Genomic DNA, 26,561 nt, shown 5'->3' on the forward strand with positions numbered 1-26,561 from the left:
GCCCCCTGCATCCAGTGGCATTTCTGAGCAGCTAAATCAGGACCCCAAAGGTGCAGGCAGTTCCTCCACACCTGGCAGTTGTGAAGGCTTTGTCTGCATGTGTAGATCCAGCTGGGGCACGGAATGCTCGAGGTAGATTTGAACACTCTTTATGTTATTAGGGCCCTCTCAGACATCACCTTCCATTACTGCCCCCCACTTGCCAGAAATTTATCACATTGACAATCCATGTGTTGCAGTGACAAGTACATAAACGTGCTTACCACTGTGTCTTGAAATACGTATCCTGATGAGAGGATGTAGCTCTTGATGAGGCCGTTTTGTGGGAGCTCCTGAGGGAGGAGCTTGGCACAGTACAAGAGGAAAGCACATCCTCATGGTGTGTCACGCCATCAACAGTGTTTAGTTTCTAGCTCTGTTTACCTTGAGGTTACAGTTTTGTTCACCAGCTGCTTTGTTTGTAGCATTTCTAGGGAAAATTACAGACCTCATATTTGGGAGGGGGAGAGGAAAGAAAAGGAAACTCCACTCATGCTACCTTTGCCCAAAAATCACAGCAGCCTGATTAGGGGTCAGCTTCTGGTGAGCACTGATGCAAGAGGTGCAAGTTTGAATGGATCCACAGTGAGGAAAGGCCACTGGTGTCCCTAGAAATCCTTAGTTCTTCAGGGTCTTAGCATGCCAAATCTGACCAAAACATGCCAGCAGCTGTCTCGTTCCAGCGGTTCCCGGTTATTCTGACCTTGTCCCAGGAATGAAATGCTTTATATAGCCATAGAGCATTTTCAAGAATTGAAGTCATTACAGTGGTTCAGTGAATAATCGAACTGTGATGATGACCTACCCAAACCCTGTATGTAGTGTATGGTTCTGGGCAGGAGCAGATGCCATGCAAGTTATGATTTATGATGCTGCCTGCTGCCAAAAACTTTTGAACTGCATACGGGGCTAAGCAAAACTGAGTGAGGTTGCAAGACAAAGTGACACTTAGCGTATTTTGTTAATTGTCTCTGTACGGTTGGGCTGCACATGGTTTGTTACTAGTGCATTGTTCTCACAATTTCACAGAACACAACCTTCATTAGAGTCGTGGAAGGGAAAGCTGTTGTTTGTGTAACACTGTGCCACCTGGTACAGCTCTGTTCTACAGCATGTGCTTAGGGTAAGGCCGGCCAAATACTGAAAAAACTGCAGGAGCCATCCTCCTTCACTCTTAAACAGTGAGAACGTGTAAGAGGCAGGAGAAAGGGTGAAAAAAGCATCCAGGCAGAGCCAGGCTCGGTCTGTGACAGGTTAAAGAGGTCCTGGAAGATCCACAAAGTGCTTTTCCACAAGAAGAAACATTGCATAAAGCAGGGGAAAGATTGCTGACAAGGCAAAATTGATAAACAGAGGTGGAGTTTGCAAAGACCATGAGCAGTGAGGAGCTTGATGTCAGCCTGTTGGTTGGCTGCCTTTGTGCAGCGTACTGCAGGGACATCTGCACTTTCAGTGCTGATGTCAGAATTTGTGTGTGGGGTGTTTCTGCAGCTCGGAGCGGATAAAACCTGAGTGTGTGGTCAATTCAGACACCGCCAGGTCTGAAACAGGCAGCGTTTCTTGAACGGCTCGAGTGGGAAGAAGTGAGGTAGTAATGGCAAAAATGGGTATCCACTGCTTTAGAAATGGTGAACTGAAGTTTGTGTGAGCCTTCAGGAACCTTCTAGTGGGAAGTGCATAAAAATCCATAGAAATGGATTTAAAGTACTCATTAACAATCAGATTGGTCTGGGAAAAATGCAGTAGGTGAAAAGTGGGGCCACATGGAAAAGCTGGTAAAGCTTTTGGTAGTGGATAAGTGGAACTGATAAATGAACTTCCTACAACTGTTTTAAGAAGATTTACATGTGTGCTTACTTGTAAGCCACTGAAATAGCCTGGAGACATGTAGTTTAAAGTTCCACAGCCCCAGTTGGGATGGCCATGGTGTTCCCAGAGGAGCTGGGCAGCCAGCAGCTGATTGACAAGCGACCCTTGCAGCAAAGAAAAGCTAAAGCTTGTTTGGCACAGGTAGGAGGCAACCTGTGCCAGCGAGTTTGTATCAAGGGTGAGTTGATACAAGATACGAGAGTTCCCCAAGGCCTAGGAATGCCCCTGGGTATTCTGGATGCCTCTCTTCTTGTTAACTTCTGCTTTCAGAAGTGTTCTGAAATGATTAACTTGCTTTACTGAGAGATGCTACAGAAACAGAACAAGGTCCACTCAAAAGCCATAAGAAGGAATTCCACTGAAGGGGTGGGAGGCTGCCCTGCATCCAGCCATCCCTGCAGAGCAGTGCCTGGCAGCAGAGTCAGCGCGGAGCACAAGCTGCATTTGTGCCGCTGGTTCTTGTGCTGGCTGCTCCAAGAGCTGCCCCTAAAAACCACCAGGATTTAAGACCTAAGATGCTTGGCTGCTGCTGCTGCAGTGTGGCAGCAGTGTAACAAGTCCTGCATATAGAGAAGCTACAGAATCATTTCCTCAGCAGTCTGTTGTGTTGTTGTTGAACAAGTGGATGTTTGGAGCCTGGATTCCACATCTCATTTTCTTACAGTCCAAGAGACTGACTAGGTAAGAACAGAATTACGCTGCCTTCTCTTGTCCCAGCAACCACACCTTGTTAAGGAGCTCGCAGCTGTGGTCACTTTACCTGGAGAGGCTGTGGTTCCAGCTGGAACCAGTCCCACACTGCACAGGTCACCTCAGGAGGCAAAGAACAGCATCTAGTCTTACCACAGCTCTCCATTCTGAAGCTGCAAGACAGCAGGACAAAGGCAGACAGGTTTCTGCTCTGTTTTGTACTTGGCTTTGTGGGGAATTGGTTCTCTCTGGAGAAGCCAGCATTGTGAGAAGCAGGAGGTCAGGGAATGGGAGAAAAGCCTCTGGGAGGAGAGTCCTATATTTGTGTGGACCTCTGGAGACAAAGTGGATGACATAAATTCTCAGAATCTCTCCTGGCATGCTGTTAAACTAAGGAAATCTGTCTTATTTGAATTTCTTTTTTGTCAGCAGCGTGCTTAACAATCCTATCCAAGGATGGCATTATAGAGTTATTATTTCAACTTTTCTTGTGGGCAGTAGGTTTCTAAATAATGAATTTGCAGTCTCTTGGATTATCCTGAACTGTAAAAGAGGGAGCATTGTATGGATTTTTGTGGAGTTTGTTTTGGTCTTGCTGACTTTGCAGCCCAGATTTCTGTATCAGTATAGTTTAAAGTTAGTTTTAACTTCTAAAGGACAGGGACATGAAGGCATGTTAAATAATGCACATGGATCATAGGGAAGATGGATAATGTGACTTCACATCAGTTCTCTCCAGGGGAAATAAATTTGTATTGGAGTGCTGGAGTGCACTGTGCTGGCTGGAAGGAATAGCTTGTGTGAAAAGAAAAAAAAAGAATTAAAACAGAAGAGAGTGAGTGGGAATAAAGAAAGGTGTCAAATTTCTGTAGTTTCTTCTAAGATGTGCAAATATGATCATTTCCTCCACACATGAAAGCACATGCAGTAATTGCTGTATTGAAAATATTCTCAGTTTTCCATGGTGGTGGCAGAATCCTTGTAAGCCAAACTGTACACATGGCTGGTGCTCAGGACAGCTCGTGGTCTTGGGGGATATGATGGCTTTTGTTTTACTGTGGGAAAACTCAGTTCTGAACAGCGTTTCAATGTTGCTTAGGGGGAGTGTTGAGGAGAACCCAGAGCATAAGCAGAGGTTAAGCAAAGAACTGTATCTATGTGCTTCTGATTGGCTCCACCTGAATCCAGTTAGATCTTTAAGAGGCTTGATGTCTGCTTTTTTAGGTAACTTGATTGTTAAAGGGACGGGTTTTTGAGGACAAGGCAGATTTCTCTACCGTTATCCTTTTTGGTTTTTTTTAGGTGTGAGCTATCAAGAGGCTTTTTGAAGGATAGAAAAGAACCTGATAAACTCACAAACCTGAATTTTAGTAGTTTCAGAGGTTTTCCCACCCGAATATAAGCTTTGTTTGGGGGAAAATGTTAGAATTAGGCCACCCTTGCAAAGAGAGGGTCTCTAGACAGTACGGCATGCTTAAGCTAAGCAGAGGATGGCAGTAATAAAATTATGAAAATTTATTATCAAAGCAGATATTTCTAGGAGCAGTATTAACACCCGGTATTTTCTGCCTTAGCCAGAGCATATATGAAAATGAATTCCATGCAGGAAATCAGTGTATCCTGACCCCTGTGTTGAAATTCGCTTTTGTTCATTATTTGTCATCATTTTATCTACACCATATTTCAGCTCGGTTGTGGTTTTGTGTCTGCCCCTCCCAGTTTGTTCTTAGATACAAAGGTAGTTAAATATATCCAGGTAGGCTTCTTCCTGATTTATATTGCATTTGGGAGCACAGTGTTAGAAAATTCACCCTGGGATGTAATGAAATTAGAGAGCTGCTTTGCCAGGGAAGTCAGGTCCTGTTCCACAGTGCCTTCCCCTCTCCCTGACCTCCAGTTCATACCACTGATGATTCCTCAGACACTGGGTAAATGGGCCAGGACAGGGGTTGGAAGGCTCTTCCTCTAAAAACAAAATTACTGAGTTCTGTGCCACCTGCTAGATATGTGCTTCACAAAAAGCTGGCCTCTAGCCCCAACTTCACTTGAGCTGTTTATCTGACTCCTCAGTGAAAAAAACTGAATGTGCTTTTACAGCAAAGGAATAAAATGCTATACAAAATATTCCCTAGCCTCCAAACAAGCCATGAGAATTTTCTCTCCGCACTGCGATAGGAATCAAAAGGCTAAAGCCCTGTTTTGGAAGCAAGATCCTCAGCTAATATGAACTGCTTGGCTTGTGCTGAACTCTGGGCTACATTCTTTCCTAAGATCTCTCTTGCTGTGTCTTATCCAAATGCGTGTGCCTGTGAGGTCTCCATTTTTTAAAAATACGACTTAATATTTAACACAGGTTTTAAAGTTCTAAAATATTAATTGTGCACAACAGTTAGTGGAGAGTGAGGCAAGATGCTCTCTTTCTTGGAGCTTGGTGACTTGGTGACAATGACTACATGATTGTTTCTGCTGGGCCTGGGTATGTAGCAACATGAGCCACTGGGAAGCATTATGGAATGTAAAGAGTCCTGTCGAGAGGAAGGCAGGAGTTAAGAGTATGACAGAGCGACATTCCTAGGAAGTCTGGGCAGCTCAGCAGCAGGCACAGACCTGGCAAATGGAGATAGAGAGGGGGCAGTAACAGGACTCCGTGCTGTGCATGTGATTACAGGGACCTGAACTGATGCCATGGAATGTTTACAGATGCCTGCTAAAAATACCACTTACAAGAGGGAGAGCTAAAAGTGAGATCGCCGTACAACGGCAGGCAGTGCAGTCAGGAGCACCACTGTTACTGTGCCTCTTCACATAGGGCAAGGTGCCAGCACTCGCAGTAACGTGCACTTGGCTTGACCAGGCTTCAGTTGTTGGAAGTCTGCTTTTGACTGGAGTAGGGTTTGGATCAGGCTCCTCGTGATTAGTTTTTGGCTTATGCATTAGGATTGGGGTTCATGGAAAATCAGGTTAGGGATCTGGACATCGTTATATTTTAAAGGCTCTCTGGGGTTTAACAAACTTATCCAGCCCTTTAGGAGCTCCTAGACTGGACTGTGCAGGTGTGCAGGAGCTGTGCATACTCCAGAAAACATCCTACAAAGTCAGACTTACCAAACCAGATCTGTAGCTGTAGGTGTGTTCTAGGGATAAGTATTTGTTCTAAACTGAGATTGCTCATTGAAATAGAGCTAGGAAACCTATTTGTGACTATCTTCTCCTTTGCAATAGGTTTTGAAACAATCGTGCACTGAGATTTTGTATTTGGAGCCGTCCAGTGTCTGTGTAGGAGGTAAGGTTTTATAATTTTAATGTACTAGTCAATTATTATAGGACTATGGTTTCCCTGTTTTATCCAAAGGAAAACTGCATGTCTCTCGAATAAAGCATCTCTAACTTAAGTCCTCAAGAAGTTAAAAAGAAACATTGGATTTCTCTGTTGACTTCTTGTTCTCCTCAGAGGAGCTGACCACCAGGGCCTGCTTCCATAGCTTGGGTAATGCATGTGGAAGTTGGAGAGCATTTACCTGCCCCTCTCCCAAGAGACTGCTCTGCATTTGTCCCAGATCTGTCCCAAAATCTGTGGAGTATAAGAACAAAGCACTTGATTGCATTTTTGGGCAGCAAGAGCAATATATTAATGAAATGGAAGAGTTGCACAGAATTTTAAGGCTTGTCTTCTTTCTGAGCTTCGTAATCCATGCATAGTTGGAGATCAATCAAAATAAGGTAGTTACAAAATGTTACTTGGATATTTTTGTGAAAACATGGATGCTCTGGGTAAAGTCAGTGTTCCTGGTAAAAAAGCTCTTTTCACTCCTCCTCTGCACAGCTCACAGATCGTGTGGCCCTCAGGCAACTTGCAGAGAAATAATACTCTGGAGAAATGTTTTCTTCATCTGGCACTTTAAGTGAGCCATATCTGGGTTTGGGGAGTCTTCTTGTTCTGAGTCCCAGATTTTTTTTATTTCTCGTACACTGAGAAACTGTGTCTTACTGTGCAGCTGAGCCCCGGATCCTGGTGATAGCCAGGATCTATGAATCCACTTCCAATTTCATAGGGCTGTCTCAATAAAGATTTTGGAATAAATCTTGACTTTACCCATTTATAAGGAGAATTCAGTACAAGGGTTCAGGAAAAAAGGGGATCTCGCTAGGTTGGAAGCATTACTATGTTGTGCTTTGTTTATTGCAGACTAAATTAAATTGCCATGATGTAACTTACTGCAGTGCACTGAAGTTTGGTGATTTTGTGTATTTGCTTTTCCCTCCAGAGGAGTTTCAAGTTGTTCTCAGAGGAAGCGGCTTAACCCTGGGTGGGAGAACCAACAGTGTGACTTGTACCTATCAAGTGAACGGAACAACAATCCGTAAGTGTGGGCATTTGTGATCCTCTGCCTTTGTAGTCCTGAGGCAGTGATTGATTTTGCTTCTCATTACCTCGGCTGATGAAAATTGAAAGAGAAAGATATCAAAGAGGAGGAGAAAGGAAAGTTTTGAAGATAGTAAAGGGAGAAAAGTTGTTTCATGTTCTGCTCAGTGGTTTCATTTTGGTACCAGGTGCTGTTAGCTGCAAGTGGTGTTGGCAGCCCCGTGGCTGTGGGCGTTAGCATGGGTGAGAACTGTTTGGCTCCTGATGTTTGGGCAAGCAGATGTTTGCTGATGAACAAACCTGTCACTGTGCAGTGTACTGACTGAGGTCCCTTCCTGCACAATAATCCCGGCCAAGACATCTCATTGCAATTCCCAGAGGCATTTGCCTTGTTTTTTGCAAGGTCTCTGCCCGTTCTGGGTGGTGTGCCCGGTGGGTTTCAGGGGCATGTCAGTCCTCCTCCTGCAACAGCATAGAAAAAGGCCAGGTCAGAACAGTGGTGTATTTTGTCATGGTCCATGAGCTCCGTGTGCGCAGTATCTCAGGGCTTACTGCAGCCACAGCCCAAAGCAATTCTGTTTCAGATGGGGACCACGACCCCTTGTACAGGCACTTTCCTATAGCTTGTATGAGAGTTTGCTTTTTCTATCCAGAAACTCAAGTGGATGGCTAGGATAAGTACGTCCAACTTCTAGCTCTAAACAGAATTCCTTAGAAGCCAGCCAGACTGGAAAACAACCAAAAAAGAACTTGAAGGAAAAACTACAACTGATTTTTTCCCTACCTACAGTCTGATTTCTGTATTTGCCTGTCTTAAATTCCTACACAATCGAACTTGTGTTTCCAGTGCAGTTTCTTCCTTACCCTGGATACTGTATATACTGGAATGGGCTGCCAGTCTCTCCTACCTGTTAAATACCTACAATAATTTGGTATAATAACAGAATAACCCAGTAGTTCTGGATGCAGGCAGCCTGTGTAAGTCAATTCAGCTTGTATAAATTTCCCTTCAGTTTCCATTACAATTGTCACCTCTGCTTCCCATTGCCCACAGACACTTGCTACCATCTGATGTGAGACTTGCCAACTACAGCTCTGGGCTGCTTGTTTTTTCTTGGCTTCAGAAAGGGGTGTGCTGAAGCACATGAGGGTAGGGGAATGGCAGAGTGATGTATTGATTATAAAAACACAATCTGCTCTATGGGGTCCTGCCAGGGTCTTCTGCATCCCCCCAGTCCACATCTTCAGCAATGGACAACAGCAAGTCGTTAGGGACTAGTACAGGAAGAAAACAGGGAAATTTCAAGTGGCTCTTCCTGCAGTACACAAGGTCATTCTCTACAGCTCTGTGCTGGATTCTGACTGCCTGCTTCAGAGGAAGCCTAAAGAGGGCCAGTGGAGCCAGGATGAAGAAGAAGATAGGCAGGGCGCTTGGAGCAGTAGCAGGAGGAAGGAGATGGTCCCAGGAGAAGGACAATCATCCCCACGTCATTGCAGTCCCCCTGCGGAACCCTCAGTATGTGGGGTCACAAATGGAGGCACTTGGGTGAGGATCTGCTGGCACTGGAGTTCCCCTCACGGAGAGCCTGGGCTCTCTTTGGTACCAGCCTCTGAGCACACCCTCACTGTGTCAGTTCCCCTGCTTTTAAAGGATGCATTTGGCATCTTTCTCATTCTGCATTTATAAAGAACCATTACCAAATGCTAGAAAGGAAACCTGCCAAATGGAGCTGTGGGATAGAAAAATAATCTATGAAACATACCATTAAGACAAAAACATATGGCAATGTGCTAATCCCTCTTCCCCACCTCACAACTAGCCCCAAATCTAGGCCAAGCAGTCAGTGCAGATTATAGCACATATGAAAAGCTCATTTATGCCAACAGCTCCTCCTTCAGCTGTCCCTGAACTGCTTGTCTGTCTGCTTGTTCCTGAAATGCAGGACAGAGTCATCTCCAAGTTGATCTGGCAGATCACTTATATTCTCCCACCCCACTGTCAGGAAATAGTCCTTGCACAGAAATCATCAGTCCTGCCATGGGGAAGTTCAGGTGGATGATTCTGCACACAGGAGCTGAATTTTCCCCAGCTTACCAAACGTGAGGCAAAAAAGCTCTGTTCTCCCCTACTCACTCTTGCAGAACAAAAATGCTGTACTGGACACAAGGCTCTACAAACAAGTGCTTCATGTGCTCTACACATAGGTGCTTTGTAAGTGTAAGATGTTTGCAAATCACACAGACTCAAAACCAGGAGAAACACTGGAGAAAAAGACACTCGAGTCACAGCTAATAAAACAGTCCTGTAATGCAATGCACAGGGCTGGAGCCAACTAGAAACAAACCTTCACCTTCCAACTACCAGGAGACTATTTATAGTGTCTTACTCTCCAGGAAGACAGTGTTGATTCTAGGAAATGTTCTCTCCAAGCGCATGAGCTGACTGGAGCAGCTCAAATCAGTGCTGTAATGCGGGCTCACCTGGCATTTACAGCCAGCTCCGGGGCTCCGTGTTCCTTAACTTGGGCCTGCCTTGCTGCTGATTTCAGCCAAGATAGACCAGTGAAGAGCATGGGAACGGAGGGACCTCACAGCACATTCACAGGACAGCTCTTCACCGAAGCTGTACAGCATAGTTAGCTCATGTGATTTTTTTTTTTTTTTCAGATGAAAGGCCTAAAAAAGTAGAATCTGATTTTTTGCTCTGCCCTGCGCCGATCCTGTACAAAAGTGGCCAGTAAGTACTGAACCAAATACTAGCCCATGTTTTGCTGGAATTTGGCATCATTATAGCTGACGTTAATTGGGAGGGGTTTGGCTGAAGGCAGTATCTTGTTGCTTTTACAGGGGGTGGTTTGTTGTTGCATTTTCCCCCCCATTTTTGTGTTACTTCCCTGGTGTATATGCCAGCTTTGGAGTGGGCTTTGGGTAATCATCTGTGACCAAACCATTTGGACAGTGCCTTAGGAATAAATATTCAGCCAGTTTATGAAATACTGGAAAAATCTGTCTTGTCGTAAGTTTAATGCAGATTAGCTGTTTTAACAGTCTCATCTGGATCATCTTCAGGCCCACTGTTAAAGAGATGACATTACCACTGACACTTACAAGCTATTATTAAAATTAGGTGTCAGGACATGTACCCCTGCTCCACACATCCTGATCCAATGAATTAACAGCTCCAGCACTGGGGCTAAACTGTAGCTCTGGCCTTATTCTCAATGTCACTGGCCAGGGTTGCACATTACTTCTGGCCCTTGGAGAACTAATCCTTCCCTCCTCCTCTCCAACTCAAACGTGCCTCAGGGCCTTATGATCACTTGGACTTCATTGTGCATATTTCTGAAGACCCTAAGCTAATCTGAAGTCAGAAAACTGCCCATCAGATCTGAGTCCTGTGGGAGGGCAAAGGCTTTGGCTGTTGGCTCCTTCCCTGTTTGTCAAGTAGTTCTTCCCAGAGACTTATTAGGAATGAGGCTAATGCTAATCTAGTAGGAAGTGCAGCAGTTCTGCACTGGCATTTGTCTGTGGCAGTTCGGCAGCTGAAGAACTAAGTGTGTTGTATAGATGACTTGTCTGTAGTTACATTTCTGACTTGAGCAACAATCAGCCGCCTCAGTTGTGCTGTCAGATGGATAGCAAAGCTCCAAATGCACATCTGGTTTGTGTGTTAAACAACAGGCTGGGGGAGGGAAGTTGGAAAGCCGCAGAGGAAAAACGTTCAGTGCTTGACCCCAGTGGGGTGGTTTGGGGCAGAGGGCCTGTCTCCTGAACTGTGTCATGGCTGGCAAGGACAACAAGCACAGAGCAGAGCTACATGGAGAGCAGAGGGAGGGGGTGAGGGATTCAATACTGATGTGTTTCCTGATGTTGCTTTTCACAGAGTTGTGTGATACATGCATCTTGTGTCACGTGCAGCGGGTGTCAGGCCCCTGTGCATCCCACAGTGCAGCAGCAGTGCTCAGCTGGGAGCTGGTGGGGGTGTGCAAGCATTCAGCACAGCAGCTCTGCAGCTCCTGCCTCAGCTAAAACCAGTTGGCACCACCAGAGTTGTAAGGGAACTGATTTTGCCATCAGAACAATGTCAGTCAGGTTAAATCGCCTCCTCCTCAGGCCAGCTATTTCAGCGTAGTTACTGTACAACAGAAGAGCAGTAGCAAATTAGGTCCCAGTATGAAGCTCCCCAAAAGCTGATGCTGTAAATGCTTTTCCACAGTCAGTTTGTTCCAGAGTACGTAAACAGCCAGTCCTGCCAAATACATGTGAAGTGCAGGACACATTTGTATAGGTTAAATCTGTGGAGGTTAGTTGCACATGCTGCATTTTTCCTTACTCTGTGGAGTGTTAATGAACCAGACAGCTCTCACGCTGGAACTGCAGTGTGAATAATGCACATCAGCACAATGCAGTTGGAGTTTTACAGGTTCACAGGAAAATATATTTTCCCAAGTTACCATGTGGAACACTGTTCCCTGACCTGCTATTGAAGGAGTTGGAGCTTTGGCCCAGAGCTGAGCAGTTTACTGTGCAGAAGACTGACAGCTATGAAAGATATGTACATACTTGAAACTCTTGACTTCCCATTGGCACAGCCTAGACTAGGGCTGGATATCTCCCAGTAATTCTTCATGTAGTGGAGCCAGTATTAATCACTAATATAGCAACAACTGCTTTGTTCTTTTTTAGTACTCTTTTGGGTGGAATCAAGAGAACACAAGCAGCCCGAGTTAGCTTGCTGTGTAACTTTTAAACCTGGAGCTTGGTTTCTGGGTGAACAGTCAAGACTCACTTAACAGGTTTCGTTGTATCTTTTCCTAACTGGAGACACTTCTTGTTGCCTGATGAATTAGCAATTTTCCCATGCAGAGTAGCTAAGCTGTGTGGAATAGATGAACCACCAAAGCGTCCAGGATGTTGGGTTGGTGAGCCTCTGCTGTCCTGGACTTCAGCCATGGTGTGTTTCTGCTTCCTTCCCAGCTGTTGGCTGCATTGAGTCTGGAGCTTCCCAAATGCCAGCTGTAGATTTAACCCAGGATTTTTTTCAAAGTCTGCTTTTCCACAGTACCCTGTAGCAGATGGATGTGTCATCCTTAGGTTGGGTGACAACATGAGTGTACTGCCTGTGCCATTTACAATCCCTTCTTGTCATGCTGCTTCTAAAGTGCAAAATTCCATTGTCTGCTTACAACTCACAAGGCTCCTGATCAGCTAACAGCTGACAATTATTCACAATTTTCACACGAGCAACCCATGCCTTAACACATTACAGATTTGAAATAAAGCAGAAAGGGAAAGTACACATACACCTTGCAGGAAGGTGAGGGGGCCAACCCAGGTTAAGCTGCTTTGAGAGATCACTTATGCACTGTGATGGCAGGTGTAACAACACAATAAAGCTGATTAGTAAACAGGACTCTGATTCTACTGCATTGCCCATGTAGAAGTCACATTTTGAAGGTCTCAGAATATTTGAGAAAATCAGTTCCCCTTTTTAGTTGAGACTTGGATTTGTTGTCCTGCCACAGCATGAGAGAATCAAACCAAACCAGAGGTGGCTGTGATGCCTCCATCACTGTACATCTTTCTGTAGTCATTGTGGTTTGGAAAGCAATCAGAGCCCTTGTCTCTTTGAACACTAGTGCAAGAAAAACAGTCATGTTTTAAAAGTGTACATTCCTTGCTAGCTTCTGTTTTGTTCTCTCACTTCTGCCCTAAGTTCTGTGAGTTTGTATCCAGAACAATGTCTGTAGGCTTGGCTTCACCTCCAGCTGCCTTCTGCTCTGGTGAGCCACTGGTGAAACCCCCTCTGCCTTGTATGGAAAGGCCAATGGAAAAACCAGCATTTCTCACACTGCCTGAGGACTTACAAATTTGCTTTTATTAGGTGAGTGGGTAACAGTAACTGCTGTGGAAGTTGAAACAGGCACTGCACTCAGAGTGCTTCTTTAAAAACTTCTGTGGGCTCCAAGTATCAGCACTTTGTTGTTTAAAAGTCCTTCATACATTTTCTCTGTTGCAATTCCATGGGCAGCTCCATACAGCTCTGGGTCTCTCTCCCCTTCCTTTATTTCTTTCTCCAGTTCTGGCTTCTCCTTCCTGTCCTAGCATGGCTGCCTAACCCTGTCTGTCCTATGTACAGCATCTTGCCCTTTCTGTCCCTTGCAGAACCTCCTGTCCCTTCCTCCTCACAGCACGGCCAGCAGACTCCAATTGAACCCCCTCCCAGCTCACTCACTCTCTATCACACTCATAGCTGGGAGGGCAAGGCTCTTCCCACTCTTGGATAATTAACACTGCTGTAATATATCAAGGGTAAGACTGCCTTCAGCACCATCTCCATCTATCTCCCCACAACTACAGTTTAGACTAGTACAACAAAACACTCTTTTACTGAAATGCTTCTAGTGAATAGTTATGTGACTATTACTTACCTCACTCTGTTTGAACTCTCATTTCTCACTGGAATATCACAGTAACATTCTGGATTTGATGGTGCCTAGTGCAAACATCCAATCTTGTGCAGACTCTCCTCTAAGCCAGACAAGAAAGGATGGATGTAGGCTAGGCAGTGGATTATTCAAACTGAACCAACAGGCTGAGGAATTGTCATTGTTCTTAAAATAGTTCAGGGAACTACAGAAGTCTGTTCTTTCATGCAGCTGCAGTGCTGGCCAGCTTCCATCTTTGTGCATCCTGCACTTGAACTCAGGTTTTGCTAGGACAGAAGCATGCAGTTTCCTCCTTAGGCTCAGAAGCTTAAGGAGTAACAGAGCCAAAAAGACAAATGCCAGCCTAAATCTGAGTGTAAGCAAAATTTCTCTCACAGGTACCTCGACTTGATGATCAGCTTGCATGCCAGGGTGGGACAGTCCACACTGCTGCTATTAATGACCTCTTTTGCCCTCTATTCAAGTACTGCTGTCTTCAGCTTCCATTTATCTCTTCCTACATCCTGTCCAACATAAACAGCTGGTGGCACTTAAAGAGCAAAGATTCAATAGGAATTATTTTCTGGGTGGTAGGAAGGAAAATGACTACTCCTGTACTGCCAAATTATTGGTTACCTGCAGTTTCCAAGGAGCTGATGGAGTCTGGGGCAGCTCACTTGGCACAAAGCACACAGCAATGCAGGAGGTAATCTGTTACCCATCACATGCCTCACATTCAGCTCTAGGGGCTGTAGGATTTCTAGCTGCAAGATGTTTCCATGACAAGGGAACGGGTACCTTGAATGTTGCTTTTGGTTTTCCAAGTGTCATTTTTATTAATACCTACACCAGATTTTAGGGGAAGAGCGTGGACACATGAAAGCAAACAGGCACAGAGAAGATGAATGGATTGTGGGCTCCATCCTTCAGTTAACCTCACTGGGTTTCTAGACAGCTGCTCCTTTGGAGAGCAGCTGGAAGGTGTTCTACGAAGCGGTTGTCATGGCAGGCTCCCAACCAGGGATCCTGACTGTCCCCGCTACCTAAAAGATAGATTCTCTTCTGCCTTTGCTCCATTCACTGCTGCCTGTGACCTGGGAGCCAGGGGCTGACAAACTGCTTTTGAGTCTCATATCTTGTGGAACCAGAGCCTGTTCCCTTGGGACACTGGTGGTCCCAAATTCATCATGCAGGCACGATGCCAAGCAAGTGCTTGCACCCCCAGGCATATACCCAGTACATGCACCAGCAGGGAAGCCAGTCTTTGCAAATTTGATTTAACTATACCAAGGAATAATTTTTTCCACTGTTACTTACTTTTTCTTCCTCATCAGCTGCAGGCTCTTAAATCTCACTGCTTCATTCCTTGTGCCACTGTGCTGGCACCATGGAGAGGCCCTCAGCTAAGGCATTACCTGTGTACTCTAGCATTCATTAGGACATGGTGAAGACCCTTCACACATTTATTTCTTGCTGAAACTTCTTCATGGAGTTTGTAGTATTCCCCTCCTATTTCCTATGCTTGATAAAGGCACTCAGGAAGTACAAGCAGTGTTGAAGAAGTGATGCTTTGTAAGGTGACTGATGGTGAATATGTTTGCCTAATTAACTTGTGGCTAATAATTCTAAGCCATTAAGTAGCTAGTTAGTACATGCTTTGAATAAACACATCTGGTGCTGCCCTGAGTGGAGGTTGTGGCTGTGTGTGGGTGACAGATGTGCTGTTTCCCTAGTGCTCCGTTTTCCATGCCGAGCAGCACGGCAGTGCCGCAGCCGGAGCTAGGCAGCCTTGCAGCAGCTGCGCACTCTCCGAGTGGCTCCAGGGACTTGTGCCTCCTCTCCTCAGGTGCCCGGCCACTGCAGCCTGCTCTAGTGCCTCAGAGCTGGCGTGCAGCTCCAAGGAACACCCTTTTCAATAGCTTAGAGACTCCTGCTTTCTAGGCTGAAAGGCAGCAGGAGAAGGGATAAAGTGTCAGGCCACCCAAGGAGCAGAGATTTTAGAATTCGCAAGCCCTGCAGTTTGATCTCTTGCTGAACAGAAGGCATTGGGAATGATTATGCCTTGCTGTGTCACTGCCTGGAACTGCTGGGCTGGATTTGGAACAACCTTCTAGGGAGGGAAGAGTCGTTTTCTGAAGGACAAAAGCCTACTCCTTTCTGTGGGCAGTCGCTTCCTAGGTTGGCACAGCTCATAACTCTCATCAGTCTTAGAAGTGAGAACAGCTAGGATCAGCTCCATGCAGGAGAGACCGTTTCTTCCAACTTGGTTGTTGCTTAGTTTTTCAGGTTTTGGCTTTTTATGGTAGGTCTGTTTAAAGTTGGGTGTTTTCCAGACAGAGGAAGGAGTTACGGCAATAAATTAAAGAAACAGCAGAATAATTTGCAAGAGGCCAATTTGCACAGGGATTATATCTTGAAAGTGACACTTGAGTTCTTAAGTTACCAAGGAGCAAATTAAGGTTTATTCCTACTTCTGAGGGCCCACGAACCCTGATTACCCTGTGACTGCCCCATAATGTCCAACACAAGCTGTCATTAGAGCTAGAGCTGCAGGCCCAGCCCATGACCTCTGTTTTGTCAGACACCAACAATAGCACAGCTGCCCCTGCCTGGCTGGGATCTCAGACCTGCCATTTGGCAGGAGGAATAGAGCAAATTGGATAAATGCACATAAACACATTGGGAAGGGAGGGAAAATAGAACAGAATGAACCAGAGCAGCATCCCACAACTTGTTTGATAGGGATGATTTAAGTAGGCATATGGTATAGTTAAATGTGCTTTCAAAAACATTGGCCTGATTCTTGAAGCAAACACAAAATAAATATCTGAATAGCATGCGAGCTGATCCGGCACCATTAGTGCTCTCAAAGGATGCACTTGAGTGCTTGGGCTGACACACTGACATTCCCACACCAAGTGTCAGTGCCTCATGTTAGCATGGCACACTTGTACTTCCCTCTAACAGTGCAAGCCTCAAAAGCCAGCAGGTGACAAGCTTGTGATTACACCTGACCTAGTGGCCCATTGTCGTATCTTACTGGCTCATTGTTGGCAGAACAGCCCAGCCACACCTCTCTCAGCTGGATTCATCCAGCAGTCCCCCTGCCCACACACACACTGCTCTGGAGCTCACCGAGTGCTCACCTGACAACCCTCGGCAGCAGCGGGTTATCTGTTACCTCAGTCACACCTGCAGGTTAAGCATCATCTTTGTCTCACTGTGTTTTACCAGACAGACAAACAGACAAAGGCAATACCCTCAGACAGTCTGTGTTATCACAAAGTCCAAATGCACATTTAAAAGGGGCCCCTGACAGCCACCCCAGTGTGCTTCTGCTGTTTCTCCCACAGAAGCCACCCACAAATACTGAAGTACACACACCCCTGTGATTTCCAGTGCATACAGGTACGCACACATGGCATCATCAGCTGTTTAATCAGACAGGCCCAGAACTTGGTCAGGGTCATGGAATTGTGTAAAACATCCCTTTGCCTGCCTGAATGACTGCTGAGAAAGATATGTGGAACTTAAGTGAGTTTTCCGATAACATGGAAGCGAGTGGCTGAAAACTAGAGGGAAGAGAGAGAGTTAGTGTTGCTTGCTATGGCTGCTTTTGCTACTGCTGTTTTTGTTTTGTCATTTTTTCTTCCTCTGCTGAGAAAGGTAAAAATTTAGGAAAGCTGTTGTCAGTAAAGGCAGAGCGTTTGCAAGCTGCAGCTCAGTCTCATGTCTTTCAGGGTCACTCAGGAAAGGATTAATAAGATGTGGCAGTGTTGAGCATTTCTGTTCTCTTTCTAACTAAGAAGTGATACTGAGCTCTTTCTGTGGTGTTGTTCACTAAGTAGCCTCACCACAGCCTTTGTGGCAATGCAGACAGGGGTGCCATTTGGCCACAGAGTGAAATTATTCATTAACGTAAGGGGCAGTGTTCGTTCTGAGTGCTGAGCCACTCGAGAGCTTGTCAGCTGGTGTCAGCATGCAAGTGTGGGTTTAAGGACCAATTTTGCAAGCCTCATCCTTAGTCTGAAACCTACATGATTACTACTTATCACTTGGAAAAAAACATTGTTCAGAGGTAAGGGGAACAATTAAAAGGAGAATGCAATAGGATTTACAAGTTAAGAAGCAACATGTTGACTAAAATATTTCCTGCTCCATATAACATTGGTCACTACTGTGAAGAGGCAAAAGTACAAAGAACCCAATCACCTCTCAGAAGCCAGCTGTTCTTTGAGATGTGCCAAATGGAGGAGAGTAGGCAGGCTGCTGCTGCTGGAGGTCCCAGACCCCGGGATGAACTCTGTGCTCTCTCAGCTGCCCAGTCCTCTTTCAGCCTTGCTGGCCAGCAGCCCAGCAGCTCTCTGACATGGGAGATGCAGCCATTCCCAGCACCAGCAGAAAAAGAAGTCATCTCTGCTTCTCCCTTTTGACTTCCTGCTGCTCAGCAATTGGTAGGATGCCAGCTCCAGGTCAGGCTGTCGTGACCTGTTCACTGTTGTTTTCAACATTGTAGAGCCCCTGTCCTCAGGTGAAGGTAATCCTCCATCACTGCTGTGCCCATGGCCAGTCCAGACCTGCATGGGATATTGGCATTACCCCTCACTGCAAACATCTGGGCTTCTCCTGCAGCCCTGCAGAGCTACTCCCACCTGCACCGATTCTTTCCATTGCAAACTCACTGAGGTGAAGTGTTTATTGTAGGCACTGTCTTTTATTTCCCTACACAACATTTTGTTCCAACAAAAATAAAAGACAGTATGGTTCCTAATGTCTGGTGCTCACATGGGACAATCTCCCCTCTTCAGAATAGCCAGAGAAATCAACTCAGGTGAGAGGAAGCCAGAAATAGGGCTGAATTAGGCTTAATGTCTGTTATAAATATTAATTCCTACAAATATTTTAGAAATACATTTAGTCTGACACAATTAGAGTATAATGGGACCTATTCACAGATGGAAACATCCTCAATGAATTGTATAGGCTAACAGGCCCCTCAGCCATATGGATGTGGTGTTAAGATCAGTAGTAATTTCTGGCGCAGTCCTTCACGTCCCTCCTAGGGCACACAGTGTTCCCAGAGCATTAGCGAGGACTCCGTGAGCAGAACTAAGTGCTGCACATTATGCAGTGGCCATAGGATCCCGAGCTGAATTAATAGTCTAATTTAACAGAATAATGATGTTTCATACCCTGCTACTGCAGGTTCCCATGATTCCACAAGATCAGACCTAGTTCCTTGCTGGCTTCCAATTCTCTCACATTCCCTAGGAGTTCCCAGCAGTGAAAGTTTGTGTCTCTCTGCACTTGTGTCCTGTTCCTTGGAAAGTCAAGCCCAGACAGACAGCATATTGGACATGCAGCTGGAAAAGCTAGAGGGTTCTGAGGTAACAAGAGGGAGTCCTAAAGAACCATCATTTGAATTTGTATCAGTGCTAAGCTACACCAAGAAGGGCAGGGGGAAAAGTTTGTACTAATTCTTTACCAGAATCCCCAAACACCATAATGAATTCCAGGATGAGTGAGTCTTGCTATCCTCTGGAAAATACTCAGTGCTCCTTTGTATGCCTGTGTGACCAATGGGAGGAAGACACCTCTGACCACTTCTCCTAACTGCAGGCCGTGTCCTGTCCCACTCTCAGTTCCTACTGAGTGGATGGTCCCAGTTTTCCCTTGGCATAGCTGGCCTGGGGCATAGTGGGACTGCACCAAACATGACAGGCAGGGACTGGAAACCTGCTCTAGGAAAACTGTCCCTGCCCCTGTGCAGCTGAGGCTGTAGGTCTGTGAAGAGTACCGTACCCAGAAGCCTGGCTGGAAATCCCTTCCTCTGCGTGTTGCTTTCTCCTGCAGCAGGGATGAGTCCTTGGATACAGAGTCATCTTTGTGGTCCAGGAGTGTTTGCTAACTGAGCCCAGGGAACGAGTCCTCTCTGCTTGGGTCAGGGAGAATGGAGGGCTAAATGTTTATTGTGTCCCAGCAAGCAGTGGCCAAAGACATCAGAGTGAGTTTGGTCAAATGGAGCCCGTATTATAAAACTATCCATCGTTTCATGAAGGCAGTGTTGGAAAGGAAAGTACCCTTTAAATACACAGACCTATTTTTTGCCTTCCTCCTATGTACAACATTTTTTGCTATTTTAGTGCAGGCATTTAATTCTGGAGTACCTTTGTCACCGTAATTTTAGTAACTTTTTGAGCAGTAGCCAGTTTAATTTTCAGTGAGTGAAAATTGGAGGTAAATTATTTATTACTTCCAGCAAATGTCTTTCACAATTGTATTTAATTTTTTCATTTTTTTAATGGGTCATAAAATGGCAGTCTTTTAGTAGCTTCCCATAAAGTAAGGAGCAAATGAGTACTTTGCAAATAGGTTACCATAGATGGAAATGTCAGCTGTATTTCACAGGGAATGGGAGGCTTTAGACCAGAGTTGCAGGGACATATGGCACTGGACCACATTCCTCTGCTGTCACAATAAACCAGCAGTGGGCATGATGCAAGGAATTGCAATTGTTTGGGCTCCTCAAGTTACATTTTTGGGTAAATTGTGTATTAGGATGGGCAGTGGCTGAGACCAACACAGCTTCAAGTTGCAAGAGTCTTGCAGTTAGTTTTGGTCAGAAAGCAGAACATTTTTAAAAAGCTCTTTTCAGGTTTAAGTTTTTCAGGATTGGTTCCCATCCAAAAAGTGATATTGCACAGACAACGGATAGGAAAATCCCTTCCACATGGAGGAAGGGCCATGAATTGTAAATTGAAAGCAATTTTCCTAGTACAGTGAGAAGGGCTTGAAGTACAGGCTGCCGGGAAGGTGCACTTTAGGGCTGAGGTAAAGGCAGAGCAGTAGGGTTTGTGCTGCACAGCACTGTAATTACTCGTGCTCCTTTGCCAGCTCTCTGATCCCACCCTTCTCAGATGTGGTGTCAGAAGGGAGCAGAGGATGGGAATGAGCATCCTGGCTCAAAGCCCTGGAAAGCCAGTGTCTGTGGGTACTGCTGGGGTTTTGAGGAAGCGTGAGCAGGGCTCCACTGCCTTTCCCTGGAGCCTGGCCCCTGCAGCCCTGTGTGTCCAGCTGCACAGAGAGGAGCTGCTCAGCTCTGCGTGTTCCTGGTGCCAGGCTGCAGGATGGTGCTGCGGGATGGCCCCGGGGGGCTGCGGTAATAACACTGCCTGAATCTTGAGGGGGTTTATTTGAGGGGCCCTGAGGAGATACCCCACTCTGGCAGCTGTCCAGAGCTCAGCCCTCAGCTGGCATCTGTGCTGGTTCAAAACTAGCGCAGCCTCACCCTTCACTGGTGAACCAGGGCTGTGCCCAAGAGCTGCCTGCCTGCAGGGACAGGAATGATCTCTGGACCTGGCAGTACTGAGCTCTGCTGGAGGGACTCGGCCCTCACACAACACTGACAATCACCAGTGCGAAATGCAGGGGCCCAAGGGATGGAGTCACTGCTGCTCGTCATTTTCATCTCAGAATATTTTCAGTTTCGGCAGTGCCGAGCTAAAAGCCTCACACACGTGGCCGGTTGCTGGTAAACATTAGAATGTGTTTGTGTACGAGTCTGTCTCTGAGCTGTGTGTGAAGGAGTAGCAGAAGCAGGACACCTCCTCCTGGGACTCCCAGTTTAAGGAGCAGTGTTTGTATTAATCACAAGTACCCATAGCCCAGCAAACAGGTGGCTGCTCAAGAAATGAAAGAACATATTTGGTATTCCCTACAGCTGTGACAGTCTCAGGGAAGGAGTGCTTTTCTGTGTTGACAGGTTCATCCTTTTGAAGATGAGGTAATTATCTGTGTGAGTTCACTCTGTGGCTTCCAGAACTGAGCGGGTATGATCAGCTCCAGTGAAATCTCCAGTGGCTCATCCCTGCAGCAGTGTATCAGGGTGGGAATGGGTAGGGCAGGGCTGCCCTTCTGCAGTGTGTCCGTGCTGGAGCTGATTGCTCAGTGAGCCTGCTCCCTGGGATCTGTCAGTGTGCTGACAGTGGGAGCGTGGGGCCAAAGAGCTGCAGGCATGGGGCGGCACATGGCACCGAGGCTGGGAAATGCAATCCTAGCTAGTACCTGTTATAACTAGGAGTGGTTACTGTGTTGCAGTCAGCGAGGGGTACAGTGGGCTCCAGTCCACTGGGAAATCTCTGCTATTTTACAGAATGTTTCATACAATCCAGTGAGCTCAAGGACACGTTGAGGCCCCAGGATGCCAAAGAACGATCCTTTTCTTTACTGTGGCTTACATGTTTTGTCCAGGTGTGTTTTGTGTCACTGGTTTGCTCCATTTGCTAGCAAAGACCATCTACCCAAACAGCCTCATTCCTCACCAGTGGCATTTGAGGCAGGATTCAGAGGGCTGCCAGAGCACACAGGGCTGGCAGGGCAGCTGCAGGAGTGTTTGAACAGCTCAGCCTGGGAGTCCTCCTCTCACCCAGGGGAGGCAGGAAGCCCTCCTGCCCTGCAGTTCCAGGAGTGTTTGGCTGAACCTAAGCAGAATCCTCATGCTGGTATTTCCCCCAGCATTCTTCATTATAGTGCTGAAACAAATAACAGGAATTAAAAATAATAAAAAGCACCACATCTTAAAAAAAGTCACCATTGACCAAAGTTTCACTGTAGTTTGATTTACTGCTCTGCATGGGAATCAAATAGTTTTGGGTTTTTTATTTGTTCTGATTCACCTATTCCAGTGAATTCCAATTAGAAGGAAATTAAGAGTTACTCTTTCTGTTGGATCAATTATTCGGAACAGATAATTTAAAAATTAGTTTAGTGGAAGCAACTCACTTCATTTTTGCTAAAGCTGAAGAAGAAATTAGCCAAATTAGCTAAAATAGCTTTGAACTCCATATTGACTACAGTGTTTGTGCCAGAATAAGAACTCATGACATGTAAGAACGGTGTAAACGATTAATCATTTTAGTTCATGGATATCTACATTTTTATTTAATTACATCTATGCATAACATAAACTGTCTGAATCCTGGGAATCCAAGCCAGAGAAGCTGAGGAGTCTTCTTCTGTTTAACATCCACCATGTGTTGTTTTCTTGTAGGGTTAATTTGTAAAATGTAAACCACATACCATTTGTAAGCAGTGTTCGGGGCTATTTATAGCAAGTCCTGACCATTTATAATTATCCGGCATCTTTAACCATAATGTCTGTGTATGACTAAGGAGTTGGTTCTGAAACAGACAAAACAATACCACTTTCACAGTTGAACTTCAGTTTATTTTATGCCAAAGTATTGGGAGTATTTTCTGCCCTGTGGAATGGGGAAGGGATATTCTCTACTTGGGCAGCTCTTTGTCAAGAAGACCAAATTTACTCCCAAGGAGACCAAACTTATTCCCAAATAGGAATAAGCACAAGCTTCCATTTCCACTCTGAGGACACTCCCTGTGGAGCAGAGGCTGTAGGTACAAGTGTCTGTGGAGCAGAAATGAGCCTTTCTTGGCTGTTCCATGGCAGCTCATGATTCTTCTTTGTCTCTTGGCAGAACTCTGGAGGTTTTGGTGAGTTTGAATGAAGGCCAGTCTTTCATGTCCAGCTCATTAACCATCACTGCTTCGGAGTGTGTAAGTGAATGACTTCTGTAACTCCTTGTAAAATCCCTACACCCCGTTTCTCTTTGGGTTTTGCCATTGCAAGACCTCAGAGCAGAGAACCTCTGCTTCTACTTTCCTGTGCAAAGCTGTGTCTTTCAAAGTACTGGGAGGCTTCCCCTGCTCTCAGAGACCTGTTCACTGTAGGTACCATATCCTGAGAGCCAGGCGTGATGGTCACCTGGGGTCCCATTCCCGAATGGCTCTTCCCTGAGTAGGACTGGAGGGAGCAGAGGGGCACAAGCTTGGCCCTTCAGCCTGGGTGTGGAGGGTGGTTACAGTCCTGCAGAGGTAGTGACACTCCATAACTCTGGGCCCTCAGTAAGGAGCATAGGCTCTTAGCTCTTATTGAGCCGAGGAGACAGCCTGTCCAAGCAAAAGCCAGTGTCCCCTTTACACCTGGAAGTGAAGCAGTGTGAAGATCCTTCTAAGTCTGATCACAGGTTATAGAAGAGATAAAAACTGCTTCTGGGAGAAACCACACACTTGTGTAGCCAGTGACTTTTCTAACTTAATACATATATTTTCTACTCTCACAGTTTTGCTCTCCTTTAATTCCTTTTGTATCACACAGGACAGCTGGAATTTGTGGAGGGAGACAACAAGCACACAGTGTTGAGCACGTGCTGTGCAAGTGGGTCTTTAAAGGTGTCTTACCTCAAGTGTGACTTGAGAGCAGCTTTTCCATTGGGCATGGAGCACGGAGAGAATCTCTTTTGCTCATCACCATGCATTGCTCCCAACAGGATTTCTTTACTACAGATCAGTTACTGAAAAGAGAAAAAATGAGAATTATTCTGTTCATTTAAAACCTCACCATTCGTGCAGCTGTAGAAATCAGAGATCCAGTGGTTTGAGGAGGGGAAGCTTAACTGAGCTGGGAGCTGAAGGAACATACAGAGCCCAAATCACAGTTCTCTGTTTCAGGGCCTCTGTCAGTTGGCAGCAGGCCAGCTGTACACCCAAACAGGGTGGCTGAGGGCTGCTGCAGCCCAGATGCAGCCTGCCTGTACCTCAGCCCTCACAGAGAAGACAGCACATGGTGCTCCTGTAAGAGCTGCCAGGAGTGCACAGAGAGGGAACAGAAAAGCCGTGACGCAGAGCAGCTCAGAGTGAGGTGCTGGACGTAGCCTTCCCACTGTGCTGCATGGCAGGTCTGCTGCTCTGTGCTCACAGCCTACCCTGGAAAAAGCAGAGATACAGATGTGCACAGCAGCAGGAAGAGCTTCTCAACAGCCTTTTTTGTCTCTTTCTGGTTTCTGCTCTTGGCCTGTGCTGCAGCAAAGGCAGCTCCACACAAGAACTGCTGTTTCCATAGTAGCAGATGGGCAACTCAAGAAATGGGTCACTGCTAGAACTGCTCACTAATTCTGGGAGCTGAGCAGCTGAGGCTGACTGGGAGATGAGTTACAAGTTACAGCCTCCCAATAAACACACGTTACTGCAGTGAAAACAAACAAAAATACATGGCATTAGGCACCCAGGCACCCATTGTACCTGTGTGCCTCAACGCACCTGGGATATAGCTCTGTTCCATCCCCATGTGCAGTGGAGCACCTCTGGATCAGGACTGTTCATGCAGTATCCCAGTCTAAGTGATTCCTTGGGTATCTCCTTTCTTTTTTCCCAGCTGAAGTCTGAATAATTTTTATTTTCCTAGGGATGCTGTAATGTTTCTGTCAGTGTTGTTCTAAAAGCCTAGAAGTGTAGGAATAAAGACACCCCCAGGAAGTGGGTTGGAGGTGTGGGAGGTGGGCTGCTCAGTTCTGCAGTACAAGTGTTGCTGGAAGCAGGAACGCTCCTTCCTTCAGTTTCAGGTTCCACAGCATGGCTGCAGGGAGTTGGTGTGCCACAGTCTGTGTAGGAGTGTCAGCAATCAGCATCAAAGCCTCACAGGTGTACTGTTCACAGAGATGCCTTAAAGTCCCACGTGCTCCCCAGTCCACGTGTGAGACCTGTGTCCTCATGGAGGAGAAGGACACCTCTTATCCACAGGCTCAGGATGAGATTTTCCCTGTCTGTGTGTGATGGCTCATTCTTTAGCAGGCAATAGACTCTTTTCCTCAAGCTGGGCCTCGTTCTGATCTCAGGGCTATACATTTTATGAGTTTTACATCAGAAGGAACCCCCTGACCTGAGCAGAACTAATGCTGGATTTTGGGGTGAGCAGGTGAAGCAGCACTGACCCTGTCCCTGCTGTCTCTGCAGTCCAGTGGCGTGGCAGCGCTTATTGCCGTCCTCGTGCTGTTGCTGCTGGTGGCACTCGGCCTGCTCTGGTGGTTCTGGCCCCTCTGCTGCAAAGTGGTGAGTACAGACTGTGGGGAACAGCCCCTGCACCCAGAGCCACAGGTAGGAAACACAGATCTTGCAGGAAGCTGGCTAAGTGATGGGGAGGCAGCTCTGGGGGAGCTTGTGACAGGCAGGAAGGGGCTGGGGAGAGCAGCTCCAGCACTGGGTCTCCACTGGGCATGGCCCTGCCTGTCTGAGTTGCACACACAGGAACCAGCACCAACACAGTGCTGTTACTGGGAATGGGGTGGCCTTAATGGTGTGCAGATGTTATCCTGAAATCAAGGACCACTTTAAAACTGCTCTCAGTAAAATTGGTATTTGTAGTCCATTATGGGCTCTCAGGTTGGAAATCCCTATTTTTTTTCATAATCCCTGCACACATCCATCTCTTTATCTGAGTGCACTCTTTATCCACACCCCAGCAGCAGCAGTGTTGGTCACTTGACTCCTGCCATTCCTTTCTAGGGGAGAAGGGAAGTTTATTATTCATCCAGCTCAAGGACAGCATGGAGGACCTTTCCCATGGAGGGAAATGGAGATAGCTTCCCTGGTCTGGGTTGCTGTTCTTGTCAAGGGCTGGTGGAATGTGGGGCAGAGAGGAACTGGCTTCTCAACTGGCAGTGCTGCAGCCCTTGTGACCCAGGGGGTCCATTGGGCCCCTGGCTGTCCAAGGGCAGGAAATCTCAGCCTCCATCTGCACCCTCATGGTCTGGGGTTCCTGAGACGAGAACAAAAAGCCTCGCTTGTTCTCCACAGTACAGGCCCAACAGAAATCCAGGGAGCTTCCTGTTAATCTTACCTCCACTTTATTTTATATGGTGAGACCCCTGTGGAAAAGGAACATTGGAAATCATTAAAAGTTCCTGGTTTTCTTATTTTAAAAAAACCAATCTTGATTCATAAACCAGCTTTATAACTTTAAATATCTACATGAAGCAGTCCAGTGGATAGTTCTATATTATCAATTTCCAGCCTTACAAAACCATAACTCTTCAAATGTTTCTGCCCGCTGTGTTTCCTCTCACCTCCCGCGGTTACTATTTGTTACTATTTGTTAGTATTTGTTACTTCAAAAGTATAGGTAATATTAGGCCTCTTTGCTAGGACACTGGTGAGTTGCAAGCCCACATGCTGTTGCACTGAACCCACTGTGGAATACCGATCCTTCCTTCTGGTTTTGCTGGCTGGTCCTCGTGCTGTGCATCAGTTCCTGCCCTTCTCTCCTGCACATGAGGCTTGGACACCATCACCTGGAAGGGCCACCTGTGGCTTAGTAGTCC

At 46.2% G+C, this 26,561-nt stretch overlaps 1 protein-coding gene across 1 annotated transcript in view; it reads left to right on the plus strand.

Moving 5' to 3' along the window:
* The window catches only part of ANTXR2 (ANTXR cell adhesion molecule 2), a 79,512-nt gene that overhangs the window by 18,885 nt on the left and 34,066 nt on the right, over positions 1-26,561 (plus strand). Inside the window, exons 8-12 of the mRNA XM_066318240.1 lie at positions 5,821-5,881; positions 6,864-6,959; positions 9,629-9,698; positions 22,884-22,962; positions 25,198-25,293. Of these exons, the coding sequence (XP_066174337.1) occupies positions 5,821-5,881; positions 6,864-6,959; positions 9,629-9,698; positions 22,884-22,962; positions 25,198-25,293 (402 nt within the window). The remainder of the gene's footprint in view (positions 1-5,820; positions 5,882-6,863; positions 6,960-9,628; positions 9,699-22,883; positions 22,963-25,197; positions 25,294-26,561) is intronic.

This window comes from Sylvia atricapilla, chromosome 4, assembly GCF_009819655.1.
Source record: "Sylvia atricapilla isolate bSylAtr1 chromosome 4, bSylAtr1.pri, whole genome shotgun sequence".
NCBI classification, from domain to species: Eukaryota; Metazoa; Chordata; class Aves; order Passeriformes; family Sylviidae; genus Sylvia; species Sylvia atricapilla.